This window comes from Alternaria burnsii, assembly GCF_013036055.1.
Source record: "Alternaria burnsii strain CBS107.38 chromosome Unknown 705, whole genome shotgun sequence".
NCBI lineage: Eukaryota > Fungi > Ascomycota > Dothideomycetes > Pleosporales > Pleosporaceae > Alternaria > Alternaria burnsii.
Genome location: NW_024066107.1, coordinates 3486152 through 3505343, shown reverse-complemented (window position 1 = coordinate 3505343; position 19192 = coordinate 3486152). Strand labels below are relative to the sequence as shown.

Sequence of the window (19192 nt, the reverse complement as noted above, 5' to 3'; positions counted from 1 at the left end):
TTTGAGATGGAGATCCCGATATGACACACCGGAAAAGGCTGCAGGGCCACATGGGTTGGGCAAGAGTTGTTGCCTCAACAGCAGTCGATGGAAAATTGGGCCGATATCGACGATCATCTGGACCCTGAACGCGGCACTTCAGCTATTTCAATTCATGGTTGCGGTCGAGATTGAACTAGCGTCAAAATCAGAGCTTTACACTCGCGACGGCGACCAATAGCCGGAGATGTCCCCTTCTCTTCTATGCTGATCCGATATCCGACGCATCTACGTTTAGTCTGTTTTTCCGGCCATCGAGGACTAGACCGGTCCGACTCATCCCCACCCAGCCCGCATACAGTAGTTGCCATGCCACACATTGGTGCATTTCGCCGGCCTTGCAGCCCAGGTCGCGCATCTAAGGTACGCCAACATAGTACCACTGACAGCGCACGAACACCTCGACTTGCTCAATTACATCCTGGATCATACACATCATATTCATCGTTTTAGACAACAAGCTCGTGGAACCATCTGGGATTACTGTCGTTTGATTTCCCTAGTGGCGAACTTGAACAGCAATTCCCTTACAACACCCATTCCCAGTGGACACCGCCCCTTCCATCACATTGCTACCACTACATCCTACAGGATGCGCTGAGCGCTGAGCGCCGAGCAAACTCCTGAGATCATACAATATCAGACCATCAAATCGCTTGTTGTCCCTTTATGTTCCATCGAAAGTCATCGGAACCCTGTTCGGAATGCCGTCGGCCGAGTGTGCCAGCGCACGCCTGCTGGACCTGGAGGAGCTGGAGTCTGATCCAGCACCACTTTTCGTCATCAGAGCGGGAGAGATAACTCTAGGGTTTGAATTTCTCTTCTGCAACGAAGCTTTCCGAAAACTCCATCTCTGCAATTCCATATTGGCCCAGGACAGAGCAGCGCTCCTCTTCCGCTCATGGGCGCAGGCTTTGGGTGAATACAAGCCGCGATATGACTTTGGCGATTTAGTCTGGACTGCCGAAATATCGGGGCGGAATGGCCGTTGGAAAGTGGTAAAGGCAAGAGAGTTGGATACAGATCAGCAGGATTCAGCCTCGTTAGGGAAAGAAGCGAACGACAACGATGACCTCAGTATGGGTCGGATACCAGTTTTCACAAGATCAAAAGCGCAGTTGATGAGTGAACTCAAGCGCGAAAGAGCAATCTCACTCAGGAACATTCCATACACAAGCCTTTCTGCCAGATGGGAAAGTATCCAGACCATGATGGAGATGAGCGATGTTGGCGTTTTTGAGTATAACGCAGAGGGAAAACTATTACATGCAAATGAGGCATGGTATAGACTCAGGTAACTTTGACCGCAACATTACTCATTACCTGATTAACAACGTCAAGTTCCCAACCCAGAGACGCCAAACCCGACGAGTACGCATTCATGGATCTTGTCTATCCAGATGACCAAGCACTAGTAATGTCCATGTGGAATACGCTCACCCAAGGGAAATCTGTTACTTTTGAGATGCGTTGGAAGGCACGCTCAGGGTCGAAAGACGCTGCGCAATGGGTACTCTCAGCTTGTGTCCCAGTGTTTGATGACGATAAGCAACTGATCGGTATTGCCGGCAATACAATAGACATTAACGCACAGAAGAAGTCACAAGAAGCTGCACAAGCGCAGGTGTAAGTGTCTCTGCAAACATATAAGGTGCTCATATGCTAATTCCGTGTTCAGGGAAGCACTAGAACAAGCGCGGCTTGCAGAAAGGAAGTTTGCACGATTTGCTCAGACCTCACCTACAGCGATATACATATACGTCCCTGAGAGTGGTAAGTACAACCAGACCATAGTCCGATTTGTCTTAATATCGTTTCAGGCATGAATTTTGTCAACGACCAGTTCTTCGAACTTACAGGCCACGCACATGCACCTGTCAACCAATACGAGTGGTTCGATCTAATCTCCAACGAGGATGTGGAGAGAGTAAAGCAGGATTGGGACGGCATGCTCAAATGCGGTAAATCGAGTGGAGTGCAATTCCGTTTAAAGAAAACATGGATCAACCAAGACGGCATACGGTCAAATATATGGGTACAAAGTTCGAGTTACCCAGAGCTGGACGAGAATGGAAAAGTGATAAGTATGATGTTGGTTCATTGAATACTAATTGATGCACGTGCTGACCAGTTAAGGCATAATGGGAACTTTGTTCGACATATCACATTTCAAATGGGCGGAGAGTGTACAGCGGCGTCGCATAGATGAGGCGTTGGAGGCCAAACGACAGCAAGAAAAGTAAGACTCCGCGCACTGCTCCACGTTCTCTTACTAACTAAGACAGCTTCATTGATATGACCTCGCACGAACTCAGGAGTTAGTCAATCTCATGTACGAACCACACACGAGATACATGCTAACGTCGTTCATTGTTAGATCCACTGTCAGCGGTGATACAATGCGCTGACTCAGTCATCGCTTCGCTCCAACAACTATCCGGACGCCAATTTGCAACATCAAAACAACCGTCCGACATATCCAAGGCAGAGGCGGAAGTTCAGAGCTGCATTGAATCACTACTAATCATCGTCTCGTGTTCGATGCATCAGAAACGCGTTATTGACGACGTACTTACATTGTCTAAACTTGATTCTAACTTGATCTTAATCACGCCGATGCGTGTTCAGCCCGCGGTCGTGGTGTCAGACGCGGTCAGAATGTTCGAAGTCGAGTGTAATCAGTCGGGCATCGAGCTTACTTTCCGCGTTGATGAAACGTTCAGTGGAATGGAATGGATAATGCTCGACCCGTCACGTTTATTACAGGTTCTCATAAACCTACTGTGAGTAGCATAATCTTCAGCTTCCGTGCCATCTACTGATACAATCAGCACCAACGCTATCAAATTCACTAAAGATCGCCCGCAAAAGGCGATCACCGTCACTATCGGTGGTTCCTGGAGCCGTCCACCAAAATGTTGGAATGAAGTAACCTTCACCGACGACGAAAAGCCCGAGACCGATATTACGGAGAAGGCGGAATGGGGCGAAGGCAGAATAGCATTTTTGTGGCTCAAGGTCAAGGACACGGGCTGCGGCATGACCATGGATGAGCAAAAGAAACTCTTCTCCCGGTTTTCTCAAGCTACGCCTCGTACACACGTCAAATATGGTGGTTCTGGCCTGGGCCTTTTCATTTCCAAGTCTCTCACCAAATTACAAGGAGGAGCCATCGGAGTTCACTCCGAGAAGGAAGAAGGATCGACATTCGCGTTCTTCATCAGCACCCGCCTCGCGCATCCACCAGCTGACCATGTTGCCGCTCGCGCGGTACAGGCGCGGCCTGTTCCTCGTAGAACGATGACAGGTGAGGAGGCTATGCAGACGATCAAACTCAACGTCCTTATCGTAGAGGATAACCTCGTCAACCAAAAAGTGCTTAGAAAACAACTGCAAAAGTTTGGTTGGAACATCAGCGTAGCTGGGAACGGTCAAGAGGCGCTAGAATGGTTAAAGGACAGTGTCTATTGGCGGAACGAGAAAGACAGCTCTAACACTGAAGACAAACACGAACTCGACATCATTCTCATGGACATTGAAATGCCCATCATGGATGGCCTTACCTGCGCCCGCTTCATCCGCGATTACGAACACCAAGGCCTCCTCGCGGCTCCGTCGGCTCCGCATTCCACATCATCTACTCAAGCTCAGCACAGGAAAATCTTGTCTGCCTCTTCCGCCTCCCACGAGCGGGCTGAAAAACAATCCCTACGCCTTCCTATTCTAGCTGTCAGCGCGAATGCGCGCATGGAACAGATTGAACAATCGCTGGCATCAGGCATGGATGATGCCATTTCGAAACCATTCCGCATACCGGAACTGTGGCCCAAGATCAGAGGGTTAGTGAAGAGAGTTTCGGACGCTGATACGAGGACCAAGTCGTAGTTTTCCCTCGCATGGGTTTGGGTAGGGTTTGCACACATACATGGCGTTGCATAGAAGCATAAGCATGGATATGGCGTTTGGTAGCACAAGTAATACAACGATACTGATGCCCGGAAAGACTTGGATGTCATCACATACTGTTAAGATACGTAAGTTGTAGTAAGGACATTATTATACCCTTCGCTTGAATGTCTTTATGCTTCTTGATCTAGATGAGCATTGGAGATGATCAATTGTTGTTATGATTATCTAAAGGTGTGAAAGTGACCCGAAGTCATTGTTGCCAGGGTTACACAGAAATTCAGCTTAAGTCGTGTTGACAGTCGTAGCTCACATCGACTTCCAAGTGTCTTTCCGCTAGAAGCCAGTTGATATACTGGAACACCTGTGTCTCGACTGGCATCGTATCAGGCCGGTCCATTTCGTCGTAATGCGACATCGCAGAGTCTAAAGTCGCTTGAAAGAAGTCTAGGTCTTTCAAGGCTTGCAAACTCTTGCGCTGAGGTGTCGGTATTTTGTTCTCGCAGAGCTTGTGGTGGTCATTCAACTGCTCGTGAATGTTGTCGACTCGCTCCATCCATCTGTTCCGAATAGGCTTTTCTTGAGGTACGTTGTGTTCCACAGAACACTTTTGCCCAAGAGAGCAGCAAGTATGCTCTCCGCCCAAGAACTCGAACAATATGAATCGTGTGCATTCATAGATGTACTGTCGTAGTAGTGGTGCCGGTGGATTAACATTCTCGATCCATTTCCGAATTTGCTCTCCTCGCGTGAACCCAAATAGGTAATCATGGCCTCCAAGGAAGAACTTGACAGGTGAGCACCCTCCAAGAGAACACTCGCATATGCAGTCGTCATATGGTATCTCTAGGTGCTTTTGAATTACTTCCATATAGTATGGATCCGTGGGTACTGCGTCGATGTTGTATGCGAAGGCTCCACCCGGATATTCCAGCCTCTTTGCATAAACGTGTAGCGCAGTCAGAGGGGCGTCTCTATGTTGCGAACTTATGGACACCCCTCTTTGTATGAACCAATCTACCATTTCAAAATTGGCGCAAAACCAACTTTGCAGGTACGGTGTCATACCATTTTGGTCAGGCGTATCAATATTCTGGAATCCTGCATTCCACAATGCATTTGCAGTTTCAGGTACCAGCTGTATGTTCTCCTTCATGTCTGAAAAGTTGTAAAAGCTCTTTCCATCTAGATCTAAAGCCTGAGGAACATCGACACCGTGCGATATTAACGCCTCTATTATCGATGGTGCACTTTGTTCATTTCGCTGCCCAGATGCCAGTTCCAGCTTGGAAAGGATGGAGAACGGCAAGAACATATCTGCCATATCCATGAGGCGGGTGTGACGTTCGATGAGCGCGGGGATTAGCAAGTGCAAGATCTCTGACCGTTGCGGACTCGGCAACACCAATGCATACTGGAACAAGCTACGGTCGTGCGGTGGAGTAAAGAGTCCACAGTCAGCGCTGAGCAAGTATCGAACGGATTCGGATATGCCTAGCGCCACGGCAAGATGTATAGGCTGTCGGCCGTACGTATCTTCGGGATTCACATATACACCTCTGCTAAGCAGAATTCTCAGCCCTGTCGGCCATAAGACTGCGAAATGAATCGGAGCAAGCCCGTTGACAGAAGACCCATGATTCAGAGTTGATAATTTAGCTTTTTGTACGACCCGCTGAAATTGGTCCTCTTGTCGCTGTAGGATCATCGGTACAAGATCGCCAAGGTCCCACACTAGGACATCAGCGATTGGATTCGATCTGGCAGACGACAGAACTTACTATCAATTTGATCCTCAAAGTACTTCAGGTACTGGGTCTCCTGACAAAGATTGACGCATCTGTAGGCTGGGTGTATGTCCTCATATGCGAAGGGTTTCGAAGTGTGACCCCCAGCATCTGTAATCAGTTCGAGAATACTCAGAAGCTCTGACAAACCAGCAGACGTTGATGTCGATGTCCGAAACGCGATAGGTCTTGTAAGTAAGTCGCATGTAGTGCCTTCGACGTCGCCGAACTCTAACAGATCATTCCTATTCGTGGACGAGGTCCTCAAAATATTGGGATCGGCACCACTCTCTAGCAAGAACCGAATGAGGCTGATATATTCATTTCCAGGGCGTGAGAAGATCGCGGGGAAGCGAACGAATATGCGCGTGATGGTCTATCACACAATCAGCTTAAGGTTACATGGTCTGCAAGGCGGTGACCAGTGTACATTCAAAATGGTATCTCCATTACTGTCGGTGTCGAGAACTGAAGCTTCTCTGTCGTTAAATAGAGTCTGTAGCGTGTTTTGGAGCCGAGGGATAGAAACATGGTGCTGTCCATGTTCCCATAGCTCATCAAGAGTGCTCGCTATCGCACGGAACGCAGGCGAGGTCTTGGAATCAACAAGCCTACTTGTACCAACTATTATTGGACATATCGAGAAAGGGTTAACGGTGGACCAGTTCCTTACGTGAGTGCCGATGTTGATAGCATAAGGAAGTAGCCAGGACGGAGGGACGAGTTGCATGGTGATCTCAAGGCTCTGTTCTGAGATCTGGTAGTCCGGACAATATGAAAAGTGTTGCGTTCGGAAGGTTCGTGTAAATTGAAGAATGGATAACGGCTGCCAGCGGCGCGCAGTACCGACAGTGCGACACCTACATTTTCGAGATCTACCAGTATAACTCCTAGCGCCCCGCTGAACGCGTGTGTCTGATGAGTCGACGCTTAGTTTGCGTATGACAAAACTTTCCCCTTTATCTAGACTGACTCTGTTCAAATCGGAGCCCAGCTTCTCGATGGCCTGAAGTATTTGCTCGGTGTTTGAGCGAATCATTGCCGTCATCTGACGGCTTGACTCCTGTGCTGTTATACTCACACCCCGATCTGTCAAAAGACTCGTAGACTGAGACTTCAGATACTGGAGGTCTTGTATCATTCGTTCGGCTTTTTCGGAGGTAGCCGATACGTTTCGGTCGATCTGTTCGACGTGAGGTAGTAGCTGTGCTGCACTGTGTTCAGTTGTGCTCAATGTCTTGTCGACTGTCTTCACTAGAGTCAATGTCTCTCCAACCTCGAGTCTCACTCTATCGGTAGTCGCCGCAGTTTCTGACGACAGCTTGCTGCATGCTAGTCAGTGCTGTGGTGTCCGGTCACCTACAACCGGTTTCGACTCCGTCCAGCTATTCTACTTACATATTCGCTGCGCTCAACCAGATGGAGAAGATGCTTCCCTTTGTTCCAGTCGATCGCAAATGTTTGCCACTTCTTCCTTCTTGCGGAGGGAGCAAATGCCACTCCAGCCTCGTTGTAGCATTCCTTCGTTCTTACGAGCGAGCAGTCCTTCCAACATCTTGCTTAACTCGTCAGAAAGATTGATGTACTCGAGTAGGGGCGCGTCAAGCGTCGAGGACGATATTGTTGTCGCAAACCCGGGTACATGATCATTCTGTATGTGCTGCGCAATCTCGATTTGTTGACGTAGGTCGATCTGCAGCTGAAGAAAACGACGCGGCACGTTGCGCACGTCTGAGCAGAAACGTTCTAGACAAGATGAAAGACGAAGAGCTACGTCCACGAACTGGACGACAGCAGCGACCGTGCCTACCACTTCCGCCATTGAAGGTGTTGTGATGAGAGGAACAAGTGCTAGCTGCAGGCAACAGGTTCATATACACTGGCACGGCTGACGAATATCTGCTTCGGCGAATCAAACAAGTCCACATGCATGAGGATGGCGCTCGCCAAGCACGAATGGCCATCATATATTGCTTAATGTTAACCACCTCAACAGCAAGCATGACGATAGTGCAATGGGCCAAAGCCGTACAAGTCTTCTAACAAATACTGAACTCAACCTGTGGTTGCTTGTGAGGTGCATTTCGATACCGGTAGCTACCACCGCCTGAAGACAAAAGGGATATACTAACAAGGCTGAAATATAGCCTCGTTACAAGGCTGACAAGAAGGAGAAGCTCGAGTCAGGATTTCGTCAGGAGGTGGAGATTGTTGGAGAACCATTCAGTCGGTGCTGATTCATATCAATCTTATGCTCTCTAGATACATCAAACATAAGGGTGGAGATAGAATCGATGGTTATGTTGAAGGTGAAGATGAACGCGTACTGATAGGATGGCAACGCTGGACCCTGGCGCTAGCGAGTTGATGGTTAGCGCCATTCGCCCTTCATCGGAATCGCCTTCCGAAGATGGCGCGGCGACAATCGTAAGCTCTTGGTAGCCTAAGCGGCCTTCTCGAGGCTTCTCATGCTTGCTCAGCTTGTTTATTATACACTGCCTTTGCCTTGGTGACTCTCCACCATCTCCCTTACCTGCGTCTTATGTATATCTTGTCCTTGTCTCTACCACAAACATGACGTCCAACGAATCAAGCTACACCGAGATGAAGGGCGACTTGGAGGCTATTGGGGCGCATTGCCAGATGGAGTACTGCAACGTGCTGGACTTCCTACCGTTCCGATGCGAGAGTTGTCATGGGTAAGTACAACGCGTAAAGCATCCGATTGTGTTGTCATGCTAACAAAGCCAGGAAATTCTGTCTCGACCACCGCACCGAATACGCGCACAAGTGTCCTAAGGAAGGCGAATGGGCAAGACAGAGAGCCAAGAACAACCAGGCCTCATCGCTATCTACCCCGAAACCGACCGTCTTCAACCACGACCAACAATGTGCCGACCCGTCGTGCAAGACATTGATCGATACCGCCCGCGCGCAAGGTGTACATTGCGCACGATGTAATCGCAGATACTGTCTGAAACATCGCTTCGAAGAGGATCACGACTGCAAGAACCTCACACCCATCGGCGCGCGACCGCAAAACTACGTACAAGCGCGCACGCAAACAGCACTCACAAGACTGAAAGCATGGGCCGAACAGAAGAAGAAGGACGATGAGAAGCGGAGATCTGCCCCCAAGAAGACGGGTTTCTTGGGAATAGGAAAGAGTACAGCGTCGTCGGCGGCAGCTTCAGCGCAAGCTGAACTCAATGCGCTGAAGCGGATAGCAAAGGGCGAAGCCAGCGTACCCCAAGAAAAGCGGATATACCTACACGTCGAAGCATCAGCCGATACAACCAAGGCGAAATACCCCACGGGAAAGTTCTTCTACAACAAGGAATGGACTGTGGGGCGCGTGCTTGACATGGCGGCCAAGTCACTGCAGGTACAAAACGTGAACAACCGCGGTGGCGGCGAGGAGGAGAAACTACGCGTCTTCCACGTGGAAGGCGGACGACTGCTGAAGTTCAGCGAGAAGATTGGCGAGCCGTGTACGTCTGGGAATATGATTGTCCTTCTGCGAGGTGTAGGGTCAGGAGAGGCGCCGGATTTGATCGATTTATAGAAGCAGCAGGTGTGGAAGCATTACATAGCATGGCGTTTAGCGGCTGGTTTTTGCACTGGAGATACCCAGGTGCTCATGATGGCACGAATGAATGAATAGACAGGTGGTTACGTACCTCCCACGATGCTGCTTCAGATCTCAGATGAGCGTGCACGGCTGAGAACTGACATGTCGCCACGGAGAGAGAAGCCCTTCGACCTGGTGAATCCTCTATAACGCGAAATTCATAGGTATTCAGGCCGTCATTGAACGAGAACATGTAGGTAATCAATTCATTACATTGAAATTTAGATTTGTTCGGTACTGGTACAGCACTAAAAGTGGGCGTCGAGCACTTCGAACGCCGGTGTTGTCACCTGTCCTATGTGGATGCAGAACCCAACGTAAACGCCAATCCCATCGCTATATCGAATAGTGCATGCCCTGGTATGCGACTGCCATGCTTCCTGCTTATATGCTTGATCAGCTCGTGCGGTGCTTGGCACACGTATGCACCGTGTGCTCCCGCTCTTCCCCACCACGTTCTTGTCTTCGCGACGGAGGTTTCTCGCTGGCGTGCCAATATCGAAGCCATGTCGTGTGCGAACCTCGCTGTTCTTTCTGGTTAAGCTTATTAGACGCATCGCTGCGCGTGTTCGTCTCTTGTGGTGACTCTTCGCTCGCTCAATCATCGTCATGGTCACGGTTGCGGCACCTCAGGCCATGTATCTTCGTACCCCACGCGATGCTCCCTAGGTTGTTTGCACCGTCGGATATCGCAAGGTACCGGTCCAGATTGTCGTCGCCATCGCAGTCATAGTTGCTGTCAAAGAGTCAGCTGCTAGCCCCCTCAAAGCCCAATCCACCACTTACTCATAGAAGCGGCAATTCCAGTAATCATCCCTGGCCAACACAGTCGCCACATCATGCCCGCCTACTAAAATGCTCTGTACGCGCCCATCGATACTATTCCCGAGTTAGCGCAGCTGCCCGAATACCACAATACGAGTGCGACATACAGATTATTGTCCAACGATAGACACTGGTTATTATACGCGTCCACACTAACTTCGCTCAAGAACGAAGGTGCAGCAAACAGCTGTACTTTGATCTTCCCAGATGTGATGGTGTCGCCGGCCAGCGCAAAGCCCGCCCAAGCCAGCAGCAGAGTCGAGAAGGGAACGAGGCGGCAGCTATGGGGCGTCATATCGCCGGCATCCAGAACACGCCCGTGGACGTCGTCGTGGGTAGGCGCAAGTCGAGGGTGCAGCGGTGGAGTGCGGGTGAAGGAACGGCGTGGAGCGTGGAGCGCTGGCGTACGTGCAGCAGGAGAGAACTGGAGTTGGTGGATGATGGCGGGTGGGTGGGTCATCTGAGCGAATCGCTGGTTGGGCGCTGCACCGCCTCCTCGCCGTCATATCCGCACGGACGTCACCGCGGATGATAACCTCGCCAACCTCCTGTACCTATGCACATTTCACATCTATAATTCGCGCTGTACCCCGTTTTAGTGCTAGCGGGACCGCGCTCTTGTACACTTTGATGCAGCAGGTGTACAGATAAGCTCCTTCTCACATCCTTGGGTTGGGTTTCCAGCGTCATATGCTTTTGTATGCCTAGCACTTGTCACTGTCACACTAAGATGGACAAAGAGGACTGAAAGCATTCTCGAAGTCGGTAGGCATTCACCGGACACAAGACACTGCACCAAAACGATTGCGACTCGGAAACCTTGCCCTGGGCAATCAATGTGCAGAGTGGCATTAGAGAAACTATGATCCGGTCCAAGCACCAGAACCAGCAGCTATGACCCGTTTACTTCAGTTTACAAGAACATCAAAGCAAGCATTCGGTCCAGGGCCATTTTGCTTGTGGCTTGTGCTCATTCACGATACGCAGATCCATGGTAGCTGCGTTTCGCTCCATCAAGCCACAGGTCCAAAATGTACCTTTCACTTCTTCTCTCTGCATTAGCCTCCGTGCCGTCCTGGCTCTGACGCATATACGATGCTGTATCGAAATTTCGTCTAATCCAGATGCAATGGAATTTAGCAACATAAGCCGAGCATCAAATTCTCATAGGAAGTGACTGGTTCCAATGTCTGAGTATGACGATGAGACAGCAGAGACCAGCGTAGGTGAATAGAAGCCGCATAAAAAGCACGAGTTCATGCTTGCAGTGTTTTAAAGACTACGGCTGTGATTTCGCAATTTTGCTTCCATTGGTGTCTTAACACACTTGTGCTCAGAGTGGGATGGTTCCTATGCCTCAATCTACAGCACATCTCTAGTGACCGTGAAATCCGTCGTCACAATCACGCCATCTTTTCCATCTTGCACCCTAGTCTCATCAGTGGCTCCAGTTGGTGCAGGACTAGCCTTTCGGTCCTGGTGCAAAGTCAGTACGTGTCCTAAGTGCAGTTCGTTCAAGGAAATCTCTTACGAGAAAAGTAAGTTCCATCTCGTCATCGTCCAACGTGCCGCCCTGAACACGCGAGCTATGCCCGTTGCCTTTGCTGCCAATAGTCTTGCCATCCCCGGCTTGCAGGTAACCAGAGTTGCTGCGATCGTACGTGTTGTTAGGCGTTGGTCTAATGATGAGCGCCTTCAGAGAGGGGAGTGAGACGACGATAACGGCTGTACACATTTCCGCGGTGCACCATAGATCTGTAGCTGTGTTAACAAAGGTTGTTGAGATAAATCAGGCGAGGTGGTGACTTACTTCCATCTGCATCGGAAACATCATAGTCCATGTTATAGACGATGAACCGGGCAAGACTGATCGCCATCGTGATTGCGCCCAGAGAGAAGATGCCAACCAGACCAATCTTTTGTCGCTTACGAAGCTTCAAGCAGTTGAAGATGAAGAACGGTAGCCCGAATACTAATTGTCAAGATGTCTTAGCTAGCGCCCTATGATCATCTTCAGCATCACTTACGCAAAAGATCAGTGCCGAAATTGAGCGTCCAATTGACCACCAGGTTGGAGTAAGTGTTCCATGTTGAACTGAGCTGGTTCTCGATAGACCTTTTGAGGAGCCAATGTTAGCTGGAGAAAAACATTCGAGTATAACAATCTTGCTTTGGCCTTACCAGTTATCCGATATGTTTGGTGCGATAAGAGTATCCATCAATACACTGGCGACGAAAGAACAGGCAACAACCACGGTGGTGACATAAACTGCGATTCGGAGGCGTCTGAAGCCTTGAGGAATCAACCACCAGTAGAAAGCGACGAGCGAGGCTTTGGGAAAATACAATCCCGTGTCGAAGAAGTAAACTGACACGAATACGACCTGTCGCCGGAAACCAGTCAGCCTATCTGTTCAGTCGGACATGCCACATGCTGTACTATCGACGTACCTTTAGGTAAACAACGGAATCACTTCTGGTCTCCTCATCCAGAGGATGGTCAATCAGGATGTAGAGCGCTTTCGTAGAGCAAGCGAACCAGCCAAGCGCACAAACCATTCCTCCCCACACGAGATAGTCGGGCAATGTCAGTGAGCGACGCTCTACAATGAGACGAATCCAACATCGTAGGATCGTGACGCCTAGTGCTAGAGCGAGCAAGATACCCTGGATGACCTGTGGACGATAAGTGAGACTTCGGAGTATTGCGTATGCGAACATCTTACAATGGAAGTGATGATCTCCATTGCGCAAAGCAACACACAGTGCGTGTGTGGCTGGCGGAGGTTTGCTTCACCCCAATGGGGTCAAATGGAAGGAGTGTATGTGAAGACGACTGTGGGCTCTACCTGGGGCTGTTTGACATCTTGACACCTGCATATACCGGGTAGCGCGATGACAAGGGTCAGGGTATCTCACGAAGGGGCAGCTTTATCACGGTTCCGAGCTGGTGGTATATGATCAGGCGTGTTATGCTGCATATCAGTATCATGAATCGCATAGTTCCAAGCGGCTGGTAGCGTCGTCCTCCCGTGCTGATCACTAGTCGATCAACCAGCTCCGCGGTTCGCAGCCTATTACCGGCAAGACGAGACATGCTCTTTTGCCGTATGGGCGAAGACCTTCGGCATCTTCTAGGCATCATATTTGCGCTGCCGCGCAAACGTCAACCCATATATGATGAAGCTCTTCCAAGTGTCGCATGGCCCAGTCCAGTCAACAGCTTCAGCATGTCGCCTGATATCGCGTGGTGTTTCGGACATGAGCGACAACAAACCCCATTTTGTTCATCACCTATCCAAACCTGGCCGCGTGTTCTTCAGTCTGCCGTCTGACAGGCATGATGCCTCAACGTTCCTGGAAGCCGAAGCTGAGCAATGATACTTCGCTACCAAGCCTAAGCAGCACTAGAAGAAGCCGGAAGGGGCTTGAGGACCTCAAACTACAACTAGGAGCCTTGGAGTGCGCTGGAAGCGTGGTAAGCTACTGCCGAAAGCCATCAGGTACCTACAGCATTCTTGGGTGAGCTTGTCGTGAAGCCACTGCACCCGACAGGATTTTCCTGAAACGCCCTCGTGGCGTTTGCCTAGACGCGCCGGTAACTTGATAAGTCGAGTTGGTAGCGATAGGGGACGCACGCTTGAATCGCAGTAAATGTTGACAGCGTTCCGAGGGCTTGGCGACGTCGCGGGGTTGCTTCCGACCCAACTACAGTTGCTCGCCGCCGCGGTTGACTTTCCCTTAGAGACGTCGGTCCTGCTTCTCATAGATGAGGCGTCTAAGAATCTGTGGCGGACCTCTAACATGTCATAAGCCTAATTGCATTTATCCATGGCATTCTCTTCGATGAAGCCGACGTGTGGCGCCGTGTAGCGTCATGACAGGTTTTCTGTTTCTCGAACAGCCCAGATCCCACAACCATCGCGCTTCGAGCCAGGAAATTTTGCGGAGTGGACCAACAGACTCGCGGACATGAGGTTGGTCTGGATTCGAGGGTACTGTACCCTGCCGTGGATGGCGTCACACTTTCGCTCAATGTCTCAGGGGCTTTACGCTAGAGGAGGCGATGCGACGCCAACAAACCTTATAGAATCCTAATTTGGTTTCCACTTCATGTTAATAGGCGTGGAGATTCCCAGGTGATAGAGATTGAGAGTGCGCGTAAGGCCCAATGTCGCAAATGATCCTGGAACAGAAGTGCAAGGTGTTGATGTCCTGCCTTCTTATTCTGGAGCCTATCCACGATGGAGAAGCTTTGACAGTGAAGGAGCATAGAAATCGTAGCGGGCGCTCTCGACTCAGCCATCCGTGCAATCGCACACAGGCTCGGTAATGTCTTCTAGACATTGATATCGATAAGTGTAGTGGTCTGCAGTGGCAGGTTAGATGACAGGGTTGAGGAAGAGTTGATGCTGACGGCGAGCGAGACCAGAAACGACATGGTCAAAGCTTCTTGCTGAGTAACCGTTCCTACCCTTACCATCTTTCGCCATTCTGTGCGAACGGAAGACATCGTTTTGTGTCGCTATAATATGTATGACAATAGCTGGTGCGACAAGAAGATCGCTCAATGCCATCACAAATTTGTGATAAAACGTCCGAGTAAAGATGTGCGCGCCGAGTCCCGTTCATACTGTCTACGCGGTCTGGAAACGAAAATACTTCAACCGCTCACATCCCATCTGCCCTACGACGCGTTGACAGTTTCGCAGGCGGCATGCAGAATAACACAAATTACGAGCAGCGAAACACAGCGCTGATGCGACATTCCTGCGTGAGCGCCCGTGGTGGCTGAGATGCAGGTATCTCGAAACTCTCCGCCCACGTGCGAAGTGCGAGAAGCTCATTCGCCTGTCAGCATATCCGTTATTTCGATCCTAAGTTACTTATCCAGATTCTCCCGGACCAAGACGCGACGAACGCCTCTTTGTGTCCAAAACCCCTACCTACGATGCCCTTTCTTTACCTCAGAATGGCAGCATGCTTGTGGCTTGCAATGAGCCTCCAGGCCCATATATATATGTCATCTCAATATCAGAATTGACCCTAGTGGACGCCTGAAGTGGTCTTCCATGCCCCCAGGCTGCATATACGGCAGGCTGCGAGGCGACTGAACCTTCATTGCGAGTATACACTTCTACCCCGCGCCATCTAGACATCGCCGCCAGCCTGGCAGCGTGGCCTCACAACCAACACACCGTCGGTATTCTCGAATGTAGCGCTTGAACAATCCACAAAGATGCAGGATGATGAGGAACGATATGCGGACGGCTTTGCTGAATACGGCAGCTATTTTGGTGGACCTTCCTTCGACTACCTTTTGCCGGCTCAATCGACTTCCTCAGCGATAGCAGGAGCGTCTAACGAACACGTATTGTGCTCAGATACCGACTCACACAAGCCTGCTTACACGGCGCCTGGATACAGAGAAAAGGATGGTAATTTTCCTTCGACATCTTACCCAACGCCACAAATAGCGCCTTCGCCGCTGAACTATCATCAAAGAGCCCAGAGTCATGGTCCTGCAACTAGTGAGTTCTCTCAATTACCGATCAGCCCGGGCGCCCAAGCTTCTAAAGCTCATACATCACAGGATAAGGCTGAGTCTTCGCAACCACAACCTCTACGCTTTCTTAAACGTGCTTCAACAGCTCTCCCGACTCCTCCGATGTCTTGGGGGAGTAGCGCTAGCAACGGAGATGGCCTCTCAGATCGAATGCAGTCCATATATATCGCTTCTGAACACCCTAGAGCCTCCAATCCGGCACCAGAGCCATTGAGGATAGCTCATGGAACTTTTGGGCATGTTACTACTACCAGCAATACAAGCAGTACTCGCAGCTCTAGTATCATCTCGTCGCCCATGCAAGGCTTGCCCGGTAGTCCTTTCCAGTTATCACAGAGGGGTTTCTCCATTTCCACCATGCAGAGTACAGAGAGCGAGGCAACGGAAATGAAACCCAGCGAGGCTCAGGCTGAGATATTGCGCAGGATCAGTCGAAGAACTGACGCGTCGAGTCAGACGGGTCTTTCGTCTTTCAAGAAAAGCTTCTCACTTAAAAGGGCAGCCACTTCGGCAAAACCAGCTAATAGACCATCACAGGACACGTTGACTGACGTTCTCGAAGAAGTTGCTGCAGAAGGTAGCCTTTCTCTCGTCAAAGCAGTCATTGGTATGGGAGCTGATCCTATGTATCGATCAATCGGTAAATTGAAAAGACTGAAGCACGAAGCTTTAGCAAAGGCTACCTTGAGTGGACGAGCAAAAGTGGTCGACTATCTTTTGAGGGAAGGTGCCACTTACGGAGAGACCGCGAAGAGAAGTGACTATACTCCAATGGATTGCGCGGTGCTTGCAGCTGCCTACAAAGGGCACGCGGATCTCATCAACTGTCTCGTAGCGTCGCATGGAGCAAACCCAATGGTTGAGCAATGGCCGCGGGAGATGTATGACGCCCAACACTACTGGGCGGAAAACCAAGTCAGACTTGCGAAAACTAGCCTCCTCGATGGCCTTTCCAAGTGGAAGAATGTTGATCAAGGCACAAACACACTAAAACTCATTATGCAGCATGAAAAGTTTGATCCAACGGCTCTAATTTCCGGCGTATTCGATAATAAGAGCGAGCTGCAGAGCGCTGAGTTTGGGCATCGCCCATGGCAGACGACATATGAGTACTCGGTGCTAGCTTGCTTCGTCCGCGCTGGATGGGCAGACGCAGTGGAAGAGATGTTGAGCATAAAGGGAAAACCAAAACACTATGAAAAAGAAGACGATGTCTTGCAATATCAAGGAAAGGTCACCCGCTATGTGTCACCAATCAATGCGTTGACAAAAGAAACATGGAGCAAGCGACCAGAGGACGCACTTCGCATACTAAGACTTTTGATCGACAGAGGCTTTGATCTATGTCTTGCACAACGCACCGCCACCGATCTGGGGGTGCGGACAGCGATCGGGCGAGCGATTTCAGCAGACGCTGCCCAAGGAGTCGAACTTATCTTGCAGGCCCAAGGCGGGCTAGTACGAGAGGACGTCTTCTTCCGTCGAAACAGAAGAGAGATAAATGCTCTACCACTAGCTGCTGCTCTTTCGTTCAACTCTCTAGAAGCGGCGCATGTACTACTTCGCGCTGGCGCGCATCCTCGAGATCCAGCGTTTGATGACATGAACGTACTGCAGTTCTCCGCCTATCACAGTAGTGCAACCAATTCTTCGATGCTTACGGAAATGATAGGCCTTGCCCCGGAATTAACGTACGATGCGTTGAGTTTTGCCATCAACGGCATCAACAAAGATGCAGTACGTGTGCTTTTGGACACCATCTCCACAGCCGCTCGACGCGAACAGATCGCCGCTCTGCCACCTATTCACGATATGCTTCTCCACTGCACTCCTCCCACCGAACCGGAGCTCAAAACGCAATACCTAGAGCTCATCGACATGGTCGTGCAATGGGACGTTGGATACGCGCTACAATGTCCGCAACTTCCGGCAATCTTGTCGGCAATTCGGAAAGACAACTACATTGGTATGGAGAAGCTGCTTCAACTTGGCGTAGTAGACGGCAGCAGCCTAGTGTTGAACAGTAGAGCGCAGCCGCGTGGGGAGTTGGGTATGTGGACTATGTTGGAATGTTGTGAGTTGACAGACAGGAGTTCGGAGTGGTTGGGCCTACTGAGGAACTTTGGGGCGCCATTGTATCATTGACGCCTTATCGCGTTCCAAACTCAAGAGACTGTTGGGGGTAGACAGACGTTCCTATCATGTTGTTGGTTTCGCTTCGCTGGGCGAGTCACCTTTGGTGTTTGTAGTTTGGGCTGAGGGTGCTGCTAACGGCAATTCCGAGGCTGGCTCAACCTTGGGCTTCCGTCCCCATTTACCCTTGAATTTACCTCCTTGCTGCTTGATCCTTTCTTTCTTCGTCTCAGCTACCCATTCTCCACGGAATCTCTGTCTAGGCTTCGTTTCTTTGTCCTGCGCCATCTTCCTCTTCATGCTTTCTTGACGTCCATTGACATGCCCTGAGTTAATCGGATTCGCCGCAACCCACTTCTCAAGCTGTGGTCTGAGCTTCAGACCCCATGTGGATTCGCCAGCATCCAGTTCTGGGTATGTGAGGGCGGAAATAGTATCCGGAGATCTGGCTGAGGAATCGACGGTAAAGTTGGCTTGGCGAGTGCGATCCAGAGAGGCCATGTATGAAAAAGTGCTGCATGCGATACCCAGATCGTGTGCAAAGCTGCGAACGTAGAAGCCAGAACACACAGTCAACCTGATACGCGCTGCAGGCGCTGAAGCAGGCTCTTCTCCGCCAGGAAGTGCAAAGGAATGCTCTCCCATGTCATACCAATCTAATAGCGTGCATTCATCGACGTTCATCTCTCTACTCTCCAACTCTCTTGGTAACTCCTTACCCTGTCGCACGTACTCGCAAGCTTTGATGCCATTGATTTTCAGCGCAGAGTATACTGGAGGGACTTGCTTGATGGTTCCTCTAAAGTTTTCCAGCTTTTCTTCGACCAACTGACGAGTGATATGCGAGGTATCTGCGGATTCAACAATGGTTCCCGTGCAATCATAACTGTCGGTGCTAGCACCAAACACGACGACTGTTTCGTAAGTCTTGTTACATGCTAAAAATTGCGATAGTGATTTTGTACCTCGCCCGATCCCCACAATGAGTACGCCTGAAGCCAAAGGGTCGAGCGTGCCACCATGACCTAAACGAAACACCTGATCGGATGATTTGCTGGTACGTTTAGGTTGATGCCTGAGCAGCGGCGCAAATGTAGTCGATGGAGCGAATGTTGATTGAAGTTTGAGGAGGACGTCTGCTGACGAGACATGTGCAGGCTTGGCTACCGCTAGGTGGAGTCAGAGACAAGTTGCGAAATGATGATAAGATGGCATACCAAAGATGCCCTCTAGGACTGGTTCAGCTTGTTGTCCGGCCGCCGTCCTGTCTTGGTCTTCCATTGTCAGTCACGTCACGTTACGTCG

At 50.3% G+C, this 19192-nt stretch overlaps 6 protein-coding genes across 6 annotated transcripts; 3 read left to right on the top strand and 3 right to left on the bottom strand.

Moving 5' to 3' along the window:
* Positions 1-743: 743 nt before the first annotated feature.
* On the top strand, positions 744-3924 carry GT037_001231 (histidine kinase hhk8p; the record flags this gene model as incomplete). The annotated part of the gene is made up of 8 exons (XM_038926278.1): positions 744-1333; positions 1381-1665; positions 1718-1812; positions 1860-2123; positions 2176-2278; positions 2325-2356; positions 2417-2822; positions 2871-3924. 8 exons carry the CDS (start codon positions 744-746, stop codon positions 3922-3924), a joined length of 2829 nt encoding a protein of 942 aa, XP_038792134.1.
* Positions 3925-4225: 301 nt separating this feature from the next.
* GT037_001230 (uncharacterized protein) lies at positions 4226-7554 on the bottom strand (the record flags this gene model as incomplete). The annotated part of the gene is made up of 6 exons (XM_038926277.1): positions 4226-5679; positions 5727-6108; positions 6406-6489; positions 6706-7057; positions 7131-7209; positions 7266-7554. The coding sequence occupies 6 exons, from the start codon at positions 7552-7554 to the stop codon at positions 4226-4228; spliced, it is 2640 nt and encodes an 879-aa protein (XP_038792133.1).
* A 752-nt stretch (positions 7555-8306) lies between these two features.
* Positions 8307-9297, top strand: GT037_001229 (an1 zinc finger protein; the record flags this gene model as incomplete). Its single annotated transcript, XM_038926276.1, has 2 exons — positions 8307-8431; positions 8484-9297. 2 exons carry the CDS (start codon positions 8307-8309, stop codon positions 9295-9297), a joined length of 939 nt encoding a protein of 312 aa, XP_038792132.1.
* A 663-nt stretch (positions 9298-9960) lies between these two features.
* GT037_001228 (uncharacterized protein) lies at positions 9961-12935 on the bottom strand (the record flags this gene model as incomplete). The annotated part of the gene is made up of 10 exons (XM_038926275.1): positions 9961-10099; positions 10150-10242; positions 10296-10648; positions 11617-11664; positions 11720-11943; positions 11999-12160; positions 12216-12304; positions 12370-12572; positions 12640-12864; positions 12915-12935. The coding sequence occupies 10 exons, from the start codon at positions 12933-12935 to the stop codon at positions 9961-9963; spliced, it is 1557 nt and encodes a 518-aa protein (XP_038792131.1).
* A 2492-nt stretch (positions 12936-15427) lies between these two features.
* On the top strand, positions 15428-17768 carry GT037_001227 (uncharacterized protein; the record flags this gene model as incomplete). The annotated part of the gene is made up of 2 exons (XM_038926274.1): positions 15428-17720; positions 17764-17768. The coding sequence occupies 2 exons, from the start codon at positions 15428-15430 to the stop codon at positions 17766-17768; spliced, it is 2298 nt and encodes a 765-aa protein (XP_038792130.1).
* Positions 17769-17953: 185 nt separating this feature from the next.
* On the bottom strand, positions 17954-19168 carry GT037_001226 (trna pseudouridine synthase b; the record flags this gene model as incomplete). The annotated part of the gene is made up of 3 exons (XM_038926273.1): positions 17954-18801; positions 18853-19056; positions 19105-19168. 3 exons carry the CDS (start codon positions 19166-19168, stop codon positions 17954-17956), a joined length of 1116 nt encoding a protein of 371 aa, XP_038792129.1.
* Between the last annotated feature and the right edge of the window lie 24 nt (positions 19169-19192).